Raw genomic sequence first — 13,302 nt, 5'->3', positions numbered from 1 at the left:
CAGTGGCTGTTTTAAAATTTGTCTTTCCTTTTTGGAAAGTCCATAAGGTAAGGAATTAACAGTCCTTGTCACCACTGAATCTCTAGCACCTAGCACAGTGCCTGGCACAAGATAGGTGCTCAACAAATACTTTAAAAATAGCAAATAAACTGATCTCTACGTGTCTCGTCATGATACATGATCCTTCTGCAGCTCGATGCTGCTCCCGCCTGCCTGCCCATTATCGTCTGTGCTTAAAAGTATTTGCCATGCTGTAATTATTTGTTTATTTTTCTGTCACCACAAAAGTCATGAGCTACCAAACCGTAGGAACAATGCCTTATTTATCTGTGTACCTTAGAACTTGGCATATCCATAGGCTCAAAGTACTGATGGGTTTGCATAAACATCTCGTCATGTTTAATGGCAGCTCCACTCCCTGTGGTCAAGCCTGTCACAGGGTGGGGGAGCCAGGGAGCGACAAATATGAGAGTAAAACGGTAGAAGACAAATTTATTACCAAGGGACATGAAGTAATGTTTTGTTATGAATGACAGTGAGAAAGTACTACAGAGGAAGGTCGGCAGGGATGAGCACATTAATGAGCGCTCAGAAAAGTCAGCCAGAGGGGCAAACGGACAGGAGTCCAAGACAGGCGTGTGCACGCCCCGGAGACAGAGCAGAGCCAGGGACGAGGAAGAGAAACCTCACCCTGTGCAGAAGGAGACGAACTGCAGTGGGGTTTCTTCATGGTGCCCTTTGTCATAAATACCTGCTTCAGTGACAGAGTGACTCACACCATTATTTCACTTACACCTTTTTTGACATTTTAACCACTTGTTGACTTTGCATCTAATGGAGCCTCCGGTATCTAATTGCTTCCTAGGTCCTAGAAAGTCTGAGATAACTTGATGTGAATCAGAAAGGCACCCTGTTTCCCTAGGGTGGAGGCTGAGAGACAAAGGAGGGTAGGAAGCTGGCGGCTCAGAATCTCCCAAGGCCAGGACTGTGGATGGAGCCGCCTGTATTTCTGTACACCACCACCACTTTATTTGGGTGGACTAGAGATATTTCCTTCCACAGGCAAGCTACCAGGAATGTGGGAAAAAATGGAAGCTATTCAAAATAAATACTTCTACTGATGAAACAGTTTCAGGTGATATATAAAAAAATAACCCATGTGACATAAAGAACTAAAAAACTCAAGAATTGAAATTTTTAAAAAAGATACAAAAGTTAAAGAACATTTACATGCATTTTTTTATAATTAGTACACAAAAAATATAGGCAAGTCATGGGGAAGGTAATACAGCACAGAGAAGACAAGTAGTGACTCTATAGCATCTTACTAGGCTGATGGACAGTGACTTCAATGGGTTTGGGGGGGACTTGATAATCAGGGTGAATGTTGAAACCACAACCTTGCTCATGTGAAACCTTCATAAGACAGTTGATACTTCAATGATACTGTAATTAATTTTAAAAAACATTTACATGCATTTTGTTTTTACAAAGAATGAGAATAATAGGATTTAGTTCTATCACACAGGAAAATTCAACTGTAGTTAAGCATTACTAAAGAGCAATGCGTGCTAAAGAACAATCACTTTCTTGATTGTCCGTTGTCTCCAGGAGACCGCTGAGCTCTAACGATGTCTGTATGTTAGTGCTGCAAAGCAACCGCAGCCCTCTACTGGGTAAAAGGTCAGTTTGCCACCAGGGTACAAGTTACCTGCCAGCCGAGGCAGCGTGCTCATTCTCATCTCCTTCCTCCGTGAACAACAAAAACCCACCAAAACCAAGTAAACTCCATGTACTTAATGCCAAACGAATGTTCAGTGAGAGGCCAGACACAAGGCCACTGGCTCCCAAGCCACCCAGTCACTCCCTCGCGAATACTCACGAGCAGACAAGACCCCAGGTGCTGCAGGCAGCCACGAGAGAGGCATAGTTCTCACTGTCATGGACCTTACTTTGTACTGGAGACAGAGTTCAAAACGAATAGGCAGGTACGTGTGTCATGTGCCAGATGCTGCGGAGTGCTGAGCAGAAAAATGAAGCCAGGTCCAGGGAGATAGGGGAGAGCCGGCCTCACCCAGAGGGGCATTTAAAGAGAATGAGCCGGACAGCAGCCATTGGGAGGTCCGAGTAAGAATGTTGCAGCCAGAGAAGAACAGTTCCAGCCCTCGGCAGGAGTGTGACTGGCACGTGGGGAGTCTGATAAGGACGCTGACGAGACTGAAGCAGGTGGGGAAGCAGGACAGGAGCAGAAGCTGAAGACGGCTGGCTGCGGAGCTCAGACCCAGCAGCTTCTGTAGGGCTGGGGGCACACTGCTCTGATCCAGAGATGGGGCACCGGAGGGCTTTACAGAGGGGTCACTTGGTTTTACAGGGGTGTGTTCTGGCTCTGGGGAGAAAAGCCTGAGGGGAGCTGGGGGTAGGGATAAGCAGGCGGGAGAGGAGGCAACCAGGCGGGGTCTGAGTCGATTGCAGCCATCCTCTGACAGCAAGACCACAGGATTTATGATGATGTGATCATCGATTCGGCGCAGGGTTGACACCTGATCTACCAAGGGTTCTGGCCAGAGCCACTGGCTTGGAGGAAGGAGCCACTGCCTCGAGGGAGCACGAAGCTGACGGTGGAGGAGGGAGGACGCCTGTCACACCGGGGGCAGCAGGGCTCACGTGTCAGAAAACGCTTCAATGCAGACTCCACTGCCTATCAACTGTGCAATATTGGGATGCTATTTAACTTTCCTCCAGGAATTATTACCTATAAAATGGGAATAATGATGCCACTCTTGGATTAAATAGAACAGCAATATGACAAAATACTTTGGACAGTATTTGAGACACAGCAGAAGCTTTATAAAACCTCATTTAATAAATACTGGCACCGTGACTAGGCGTAAGGCACTGAGGGATGCAGCGAGTAACTGTGAAGTGTTGTCTCTGAAGGAGATTTCTCACTAAGAGGAGATAAACAGGTTTGTGAATAACTATATAAAAAAGTGTTAAGAGCCAAATGAGATCTTTGAAGAAATATTTAGAGACAAGAAATAACTTCCAATAGAGAAAACTGAGGGGAAAACACCTCCAGCAGCTGTTTCACCCAGGGCTTTCAGATTGGGGGATCCTGGATATGCAGGCACGGTGGGGAAGGGTGTTCCAAGCAGAGCCAGGGGATGAGCAGGACAAAGACAGGAAGAGCTAGAACTGAAGAAGGAAGAGTGGGCAGAACAGGGCTGAGAGGCGTGGAGGGCTGAGAGGCAGGAAACACTGCACCTTTCTGATGAACAGCATTAGACCATGCTGCTCTGTCCGTGCACACAAAACCAGAAGGGAAGGCTTGGGCAGGGCGGGGAACACGATGTCATGTAATAGCTCCATGTCTGTTTACTCTCAGTAACTTGAACTCAGTGGGCATCAAGGAAACAACGTTTCTTTTAACCAAATGTAGGGCAAAGTGTTGGGAGACACTCCCACAGGATGAAACAGGTTAAATGGAACACTAAGGTTTAGCAGCTGAATAATTTATATCTCCCCATTTACAACACAGTCACCAGGCCCAGTGTGAGAAAAGAGCAGCCAGGGGCCTTCCAGAACTCAGTTCACAGAGCACAGAGGGATGCCTAAATTTAGATGCTTGGCTTGACTAAGACTTTCCAAAAGGAGTGAACAAGACAGTAGCACCTGTAGCTCTTAGACCACATGATCCATCCCTTCTCACGCTTAATAGGACGGTTGCTCACGGAAGTACAGAGCTCCTAGTAAATGCACAGCCCATGCTCAACAAACCTTGGCTGAATAAACATGCAGGAGTCGAGCAGTAACAGAACATTTACTGAGCATCTGATACTGCCTGGTTTGCTCTAAAGCACATTCTTTATTTGAATGGACAATCTTGTCACATGTATCTTTTTTCATGGATGCATTAAGCTCTCCCTTTGGCGCCACAAAAAGAAACACATTCCAATCAGAACTCATTACTTTCCTGCACACCCTCCCCTCAAAAAATACATTCTTGCTTCCATCTACAAATTATTTATCTACATAGGAGGACAGCCTTTACCTTTCTTTTTCTGTCTCAATACCATTTACTGAGTAATTGAGAGGGGCTTTCCCCCCGTGATCTGTAATCCTACCATTTCTATTCTGTACACTTATTCTCAGATCCATGGGTCTGTTTCTCTACTCTGGCTTCTTTGATTTGTCTATTGCTATGTCAGTCCTACAATATTTAAATGATGGCTGCTTTACAAATAGCAGTATGTTTTTAGATTTAATTTACTATTTTCAAGCACTTATTCTTCTAGAGAAACTTTTCAATTATTTATCTCATTTCCCTCAAAACCCCAACTTGAGCTGCATCATACCTACAGATTAACTTGAGAACTACCATCTTTGCAGTATTGAGTTTTATTATCTGAACAAACAAGATGTTTCTCCAGTTAGTCTTTTTTTTATACCCTAAAGTTTAATCGTTTTCTAGACAGAGGGCCTGTACTTTTCTCTTTACATGTATTCCTAGGTATTTCATAGTCTTTATTGCTTTTGAAACTAGGATTCATTTTTTTACTGTATTTTCTAACTAGTTATTGCTGATATAAAGGAAATCTATTTGTTTTATACCTGTATCTATTTTCTGAGGCTAACATAAAAGCTAACAACTTCAGTACCTTTTCAACCAGTTTTTCAAAAAGATATTTCTATTAAGAAACAAGTCCCTTTTATTTAATCACTTAAAATATATATCTCAAACCTAACTACACACACACACACACACACACACACACACACACACACACACACACGAGTTTGCCACGGTTTGTGCAAGTAAGATTGCCTGGAACAAAGGCGCTCCCAAGTGATTCCTCTGCAAGAGCCTGGCTTCACATCCTCTCCTCTGCTTCTAGCTTCAGGCAACAGGACAGCCTGACACAAAGGCTGGGTCACTTCATTCAATTCTACTTTCTTTAGGCACCTAACATGTTAGATAACTATTATATTTACCCTAATTAGAATCAAGTTAGGGTCTCTTCTGCTCCTGTGTTATATAACACACTCAAGCCTTCTGAATGCCTGAATATTTCATTAATAGGAGCCCTGCTTCTAGATGGCTTCTTTTCTCTCCTGTGCCCATGAAAAAAGAGTAGTTCAAGTTAGTTCTGCCAGGATGGTCTCCTTCAGCTAATGTGTCCCCGTCTAATGTATCAGTTCACTAATAATGGTCAAATGTTTTCTTCCAATAGATAAAAATTACATATTAAACTGGGAGTTTCTTTTCAGGTTGTCCATCTTTAAAATACTATGTCATTTTCTTTCTATATACTAAAACATTTTAAATCATGATTAAATAATTTAATGAGATTTTAAATATCAGCAAAATATTCAATTCCATGTCATATAAAACTGGTGTTTTTAAGATGCATTTTGTTGTTACTGTAAACTCTATGTAAGCTATCTTCTAATTTGTGGGCCATGTAACTAGTCTTTTCTAATAGGACGTGAGCAGAAGAGGTGAACATGCTCTCCCTTCGCTCACACTTCACAACCTCTCCATCAACTTAATCTTAAATAAATTCCAGAGACCCTGAAGGAGGTGGAGCCCCAGGAAGGAAGGCACCTAGGTCCCTAAACGATTGTGTGGAGCAGAGGCTGGCTCCTCAGAGGGCTGTCATGTGACTGAGAAGTAGACTATTAGGGGGTTAAGCCACTGAAATTATGTCACTGTTTTAACAGCAGTTAGCCAATCCCCACCTAGCCAGGGACAAGAATTTAGAACAGCAGGGAAGAGAAAAAAGGTAATGACTAAAAACAGACTGAAAGAGAGGCTGTAACGGCCCAGCAGACACTGCATCAGACACTTCTGTATTCACAATCCATTTTAATATACTCAATTAGCTATGTCAAGCTACTTTTTTAATCTGTTTAAAAATACAAGCAGCACAATATTTTTTTAAATGAGATATTATGGGAATTCCAGTATAAAGCCAGAGAAACACACAACAGATGTGGCTGAAGTTAGACAGAGCTAGAGCCTCCTCTGCTTAGCACTTCTGGTATTTGCTGCCGAGTCTTGGGACTCTAAAAGTCAACTTGAAAACTCATTATTTTACACTATTGTAAACTTTCAGCTGCTAACATTGACATTTCTGTTATCAACATGCAAAAACTGAATTAGTCAGGACTATTCTTTTTTGTTTCTATTTCATATTAAATGCTTAATTTATTTCTCATTCATTATACTACAAGTATTCAGAGCTATGGATTTATGTTGGTACAGCTTTGTCCACATTGCTCAAGTTTTTCCACACTGGTATTTTCCAGTTCTCTCACTGTATTTTCTATTTTCTTTTTAAGTAAAGTATTATTATTGATTCAGTAAGTAATCTCTTAATGTCACTATGTGCTAAGCCCTAAGGATACGATGATGAACAACACCAGTATACTCACTGTTCCCAGGAAGATTAAATTTTCTCAGTGACTTTGATTCTTTCAAACATTTACAACTTACTCTTAACTTTCATTACACTATGATGACAACATGTGACCTGGGTTACTTCTTAAAATCCTTTGAGATTTTTACCGGGGCCCAATATATTTTTGATTCTTCTCATTAGCTCTTTTTCTTCAAGAATACAAACCATTTCACCAACACCTATTCCCCTTTTCTGATTTCCAGGTGTATTTCTCTAGTCTACTCAGTATTTTATAACTTAACTAACCAGACTTTTCAGTGCCCTTAATCAGTTTTGTTTAGGTGTCTCTTATTCTTGTGGGTCTCTCTTTCACCCAAGCCTATTTTTAAAATCTGTTTCATAAAAGTAGTTTTAAAAAAACTACTTTAATCCCATTAAGAAGAAAAAAAAATTGATCTTTTTAAATTCTATTGTTGACTAATTGTTTTTCACAGATGCCATGGTTGTTTATTTTTTCCACTTCGCTTATCCTTAGACTGGATTTGCTGGTCACTTTTTATCCTGTCCAGATGACTCAAGCAGACTTAAAACAGGTCTTTGTATCTTGTTCAGAAAGCTGTCAAGTGTGACACGAAGAATACAGAGGCTTGTCTTTAACTTCCCCACCTGGAACCAAGGTGTGAGCAGATGTCCCTTCATACAGATGCTGACTGCATTTACCTCATAACATTCAATCAGTTTTGTTACAGGGCAAAGAGTACCATGGAGGAACTATATCCTCTCTAAAGCAATAAAAGCCAGAAGTTACTTCTACTGTTCAGCTGAATACTAGATATAAGAATGTAGAACATTTTATAAAAGTGAAATGCCTAAAATTAAAACACATGCTCAAGGGTCTTCTCTAGGAACTGTGGTTTGAGAAGGCTCGCCCTCGGGTCTCTCTAGTCCAGGAAAAGTCTCATGGGTTCCAAGGAGCAGGAGCAAGTGGCCAGGTCTTACATGGAAGCTGGTAAATGACTGTATAAAAGGGAACCAGGAGAACAAAGAAAGAAAGGGTAGCAAGGATGTTTCATTAAGGGGGACTGGTTTTCAATAATTACAAATAAGTGTAGAAATTTCTATCAGAATTAGCAAATCCTTTCAGTATCAGAATGCAATGTAACAAATTTAATTGCTACATATTTAGAGATTTATGTAAGTCAATTTAGAAGGACAGGTTATTTATGTGACTTAGATTGCACTATAAAAGACTACTTGGTAAGATGAAAAATTCTAAATTCAAAGAGGAATTTTCACCTAAAATGTTTATCAATAACTTTTCATTTTAACTACTAAAGCAGCTATATGTTGCCTTTGAACCAACATGTTAGAATAGATAAAACAGGCTACTGAATCAAAGTTTTAATCTTACCCTGAAAAATCAGCAGAATACTGTCCATAATCAAAGATATAGACTCTAGTAATTTGGCACACTGTGAGGTATCCCAAAGCAAACACAAAACAGTATCTGGAAAACAAAAATAATCTAGATTAGTGAAAATAAAAGATTCATTCTGTTTAAATGTACATTCCAAAGTTATTTATTAATTATATAATATTGTTAAAAATTAAATATTATTAGATATACTCCAAAAATAGCTTTCTTCAACAAATTATAAAAATTCTTTACTAGTATGTTTTAGATTACTTGAATATTGTACTGTCTTCAGTGGTGAATGCATTTGGTTACTGCCTTTATTAATTTTTTTCCTTCTAAAAAACCTCCATACACCAAGTTACATATTTGAAAGTCATGCTCACAAGCATAAAACTGAATATTGGTATATTCTTCTATTTATTCCACTTCTTTCTAGAAAACACAGTTTAGCATAAAAATATTTGGCTAAATTATATATTAAACAAATTCTTGATAAGATTTTTAAAACTTAATAGCCTAAATTCATAAATCCTTAGTGTGGATCGAGGGGTATTTAGTCATATTTTATGGGCATGAACATTTAGTGACTTTCACAACCTTAAGATGCTTGGGACAGGGTTAAGATAATTCAAAACATGGCATGGGAAAAGAGTTTACATACTGATAGAAGAGAACAGAAACCCAGATTCTAGACTATGTAACACCGCACAGGCGAACGCTGTAATGCAAATTATGGGGAATGGGTTATCACCTACTTAGTTAACAACAGGACTAGGGGACGGTTATACCTCATCTAAATTCTAGATGGATTAAAGGATTATACATACAACCTAAAGCCAAAACACACAGGAATTGTGGACAAATACTCAAATGTTCTCAAACTGGGGAAGAACTTTCTAAACATATATAATATAGATGAAACCAATAAATATAAAAATCTTAAACTAATTATGCAAGCAATTCAGGTGGTTTTATGAAAAAGATCAAACTTTAGACTAATAGGTAATTCTGATCCGCTTGAATTATTCCTGAGCAAGAAATAAAGGGGGAAAGCTTCCTAGGAATTCGGAATGCTTTACAAAGTTGCATTCCTGAGAGCCGCATCTGACAAAACAAACACATGTATACGCACACACAAAGTGCTGGCAAATCAAACTTGAAATAATTTCTAAAATTTGTCTGGTAGACTGTGTACCTCAAAGACGTCCACTGCAGTATCTCCCCTTCATACGCTCTTCTACAAACTGACCTTCTGCCCCATCGAGAGGAAGTCTATCTTTCTCCCCATTTTGAACCCAAATGGCCCTCGAACTGCACAGACCAGTAAGAATAACACTGCAGTTCCAGGCAGACCCCATAATAAGCCTGGCAGTTTCTATTTCCTGCCTTTTGGAAGTTGGCTGTCAGGAAATAAGTGTGATTATTCTGAGCCCACCACATATAGGGGCTCTGGAGGATGGGACAGCATGTGGGAGGATAGACAGACAAGGAAAATGGGGAGGAAGGAGGAAGTGTGAGTTAGAGAGAGGGAAAGACACGCTAGGTCCTGAGATAATGTGAGTGAGGAAGCTGACGCCACAGGAGAAAGAGATGATCTATGCAGCTGCACCTTTCCTGAATTCCTGACCCACAGAATCATTAGCAAAATAATATACCCATTTATTGTTGGCTGCTGCAATCAGAACAGAAACTGATAAGTGAAAATAGGCTGCTGCCACAACAAAAACTTGGAACACAGCGTGGCTTAAGGACTGAGGGGCAGTAGGAGCAGGACAGTCCCTGAGGAGACTGCTTGGGCAGCCTGATGGGCAACAAGCGAACTCTAACTGGACGCTACAGAAAAGGCAGCCGCGTCCTATAGTGGCAGAAATTGGGTAAAAACCTCGCTCACCCTAAAATGGAAAATAGAAATACCTAATAAAAGTGTCAACTGGTTTCTTCTACGGGCATATGACAAGGCATGGATATAGGGAGATGAACTGATTAAGAGAAGTGTTCAGGTTGTGAGCAGATTTTAGGAAAAACAGGAAGGTCTCAGGACACTCTAGTCAGCAAAATATTCTTGAAGTAATTGGGGTAGAGATGAAGTCAAGAGTACTCTTTGATGACATCTCACAAAGACTTAAGGACACACCTTTATAGAACCTCTCGGGAAAAGTTTCCAAGAATCTTAAGGGAATGCCTCTTAATCTCTGTAGATAAGAAGAACATTTTTAAGAATTCTAGGAGTGTTTTCCCACAGCCCTTTCAGACAAGAGTGAAATGAGACTGTCTCTAAGAGCTGTGTGGGTGTGACTTCTGTCTAATGCAGGAGATTAAAATGGGATACTCAGGAAGCCCACATTCTAGGGGTGTTACATGAGATGGGACTGAAAGGCAGGAACAGTTCAAAATGAAGAGAGATCTTTAGGTCCCCAACTATCTACCGGCAGGCAGCAGGCTATGAAAGCTATTCAACACAAAATCTGACTATTTATGAGACAGGAAGGATAGCTCAGAGTGTGAAGTCCAGAGCCAGAGAATACATGTAGAGACTAGGTATGAGCCCTAACTGAGCAACTGGCAACAGGTGTCTGTCTGGATTGCACAATTACTATGGATCAGGTATTGCAAAGTGACTTGCATTCCCTCTTTTATTACCAGAAGGGTCTACTACAGTTACCCTATCACTGTTCACCACTGTATACCGGACATGTAAGGGGCCAAAATCTTGTTTCTTTACTTTACTGCTCCTCAGATGAAGAACTGTACTTGAGGAACCACACCCACAAAGCCTCATCCATGACCTGACAACAAGACAAGAAAGAGATCTTAGGCCATAAGGGGGTGAGACCTTGGGGCTTGGGAAGGAAAATGAGTGTATTTTTATGCAGGATGTATATGAATTGTGGGGGCCAGAGGATAGACTGTCTCCAAAGATTGCTGCCCCAATAACAACTCCCTCTATTGTACATATAGCTTTACACATCAAGAGCTGGAGTATGGTTCTCCTCTCCTTGAACCTAGGCTGGACTTAGTAACTTGGTTTACCAACAGAACACAATGGAAATGACTCCCTGAAACTGCAAGGCTAGTTCCTACGGAATCCTGCAGCTTCCTCCTGGGTTTTTTGGAATGCTTGTCCTTCGCATGCTCTCTCTGAGTCCCGCCATCATGTGTGGGCAGCCCAAGCCCACAGGGAGAGGCAGCAGGTAGTGCTGCAGTCAACAATCCCAGCTGATCTCCCAGCCTACAGTCAACATTGACTACCAGTTGTAGAAGGGAACCAGCTCAGGCGTCAAGCAGTCAAACTTTCAAATGACTGTAGTTCCAGTCAACATTGAACGGTGACACCGTGAGACCCCAAGCAAAGATGGCCAAGCTGAATTAGTCAACACACAGAACCATGAAAAACAATAATAAGTTGTTGCTAAGTTATTAAGTTTGGGGTGGTTTATCATGCCACAATAGATAACTGAAGTAATTCCTTTATAAGAATCTAGCAAACTCAAAGTAACAGTTATTTAAAATAAGATGCCTTAGCCTTTATCCATAAAAACCTTTAGAGGAAGAATTGGTGACAGACCACCAGACGAGCTGGGCATCTGCTGCCTCACCCACTGGCCATACCGTCATGCACGCCTGGGTGGCCATCTCAAGCCTCATACTGCTTCTGACAGATGCTGTAGTTTCTGATGCACAAGTGAGTGTGTGGTGGGCCAGCCTGTCATACTGCCCTGCACCTACTCAACAGCTAATGGAGTCACGACCACGTGCTGGGGCCGAGGTGCGTGTCCTAGGAATCTATGCTCAGATGAACTTGTCTGGATTGATGGAACCCATATCACCTTTCAGAAGCATACACGTTATAAGCTGGAGGGAGACCTTTTGAAAGGGAATGTGTCTTTGATCATAGAGAATGCAGCCCAGGCTGACAGTGGCTAGTATTCTTGCCATGTTGAGCACCCAGGGTGGTTTAATGATGTGAAACACACCTTATCATTGGAGATAAAGCCAGCTGAGGTCACCCGTGTTCCAACATCACCTAGGGTCTTTACCTCTGCTTCTCCAGTGGCTGCACCCACACAGAGCCTCCAACCAGTTGCCACTTCATCTTCACCAGTGCAGACAGCCGAAACCCAGCCTACCACACTGCAGGGAACGAGGACTATCAACCGACCAATTCACCACTGTACTCTTGCCCGACAGATGGCAGTGGCACTGTGACACAGTCTTCAGATGGCCTCTGGCATAGCAATCAAACTCACGTGTCCTCGGCACAAAATCCACGGATGATCACCAGTAAGAGACTCTACATTGGAATCTGTATTCCTGCCATGGTATTGCTCATTTTTTTGGTTGCCATAATCACCAAAAAATACTTATGCATGAGAAACAAGCTGGAGCAACTAAACATGGTTTCACTGACCCTCAGATTGGAGCTTTACAAAGTACAGCTGAAGTGTGTGTCCGAGCAGAAGACAGTATCTACATTATTAAGGACAATCTTTATGTCTTGGAGTAAGACATGGAATAAGACCCATTGGCCCTGGAAGGCCTTATGTCCTTGACTGTGGAAGACAGTGACCAGCTATCACCATGTCAGAGGCCTCTGAAGCTCCAGCATGATTTTTCTGCCAATTTCACACGCATTCGAACATGCCAGTGACGCTGAGTGAGTCTAGCTCATCTGTGTACAGTCGATCTCATTTGGTACCAGAGTCTTAATTTTTTATACTAAAGTTGGCTCAAACTTTCTGGTCATTGCAGGGCTCTCTCCCCAACAGGAAATGAATGCTGTAGACTGTATATTCTCTTTAGACTCCGTAAACCCTGTATCCATCAAGAATTCTCCCTGACGAGACAGGAAAAGAACTACCTTGGTCACCAAAACTGTCAAGAAAAGTTGAACAGGACTTAAAATCAGCAAATCTGATTTGGGACTAAAAGTACTTCACTTGGAAGCATTTCATGATTATCTCTTTCTTTTTATCTTATAACGCCAAATGTCACATTTCTTTAGTCCTCCAAAGCTTTCAAATTATGGGGGTACACAAGTTTTTATTTCCCTCATGAGGAAATAGAAGTGAGTGTGATTTCAGCAGTATAGGTACATCTGGTTTCTCGTGGCTCTGGAAATAAAAGGTATTAAGTGCTTTCCCTGGGACTAGGAAGAGTATTTTTGCAGTTAGAAGAAGTTAGGGTAGTGAGTAGACCAAGTACAGACCATGGAAAGAAAATTGATTGCCTTGTGATTTAGCTACTTCTGTACACATGTGCCACAGTTCTAAGCACTTATGTAGACAGCTGTCAGGCTCTGTGAACTAATATTTAAAATGAGGTAGGGCAGAATTAAATAAAAGGAAAAAAGAAAGGGAGAAAATAAGGAAAAAGGCTTTCTTAGGAGAGTTAGTTTGCAGCTATTAACAGTACTGATTGAGAGTGTTAGTTTCAAATGAAATTCTAAATTGTTCCCAAACCACTTTGATTTTTAAAGTTGTTTTG

At 41.2% G+C, this 13,302-nt stretch overlaps 1 protein-coding gene and 1 pseudogene across 12 annotated transcripts in view; one reads left to right on the top strand and one right to left on the bottom strand.

Moving 5' to 3' along the window:
* MBOAT2 (membrane bound glycerophospholipid O-acyltransferase 2) overlaps window positions 1–13,302 on the bottom strand; it is a 167,300-nt gene that overhangs the window by 25,813 nt on the left and 128,185 nt on the right. For 10 of the 12 annotated variants that reach the window (XM_073216926.1, XM_037026529.2, XM_073216961.1 and 7 more), the window contains one exon: window positions 7,813–7,908. The exons of 1 other annotated variant lie outside the window; for it this stretch is intronic. In XM_073216926.1, coding sequence (XP_073073027.1) covers window positions 7,813–7,908 — 96 coding nt within the window. Of the gene's footprint in view, window positions 1–1,882; window positions 2,015–7,812; window positions 7,909–13,302 lie in introns of those variants that run through there. One more of the 12 variants, XM_037026539.2, reaches the window with a different exon arrangement.
* LOC108384272 (hepatitis A virus cellular receptor 1-like) lies at window positions 11,327–12,322 on the top strand (annotated as a pseudogene).

Source organism: Manis javanica, chromosome 1 (assembly GCF_040802235.1).
Source record: "Manis javanica isolate MJ-LG chromosome 1, MJ_LKY, whole genome shotgun sequence".
In the NCBI taxonomy this organism is placed as follows: Eukaryota; Metazoa; Chordata; class Mammalia; order Pholidota; family Manidae; genus Manis; species Manis javanica.
The sequence above is the reverse complement of the archived record's forward strand: the minus strand, read 5'-3'. Positions and strand labels throughout refer to the sequence as shown.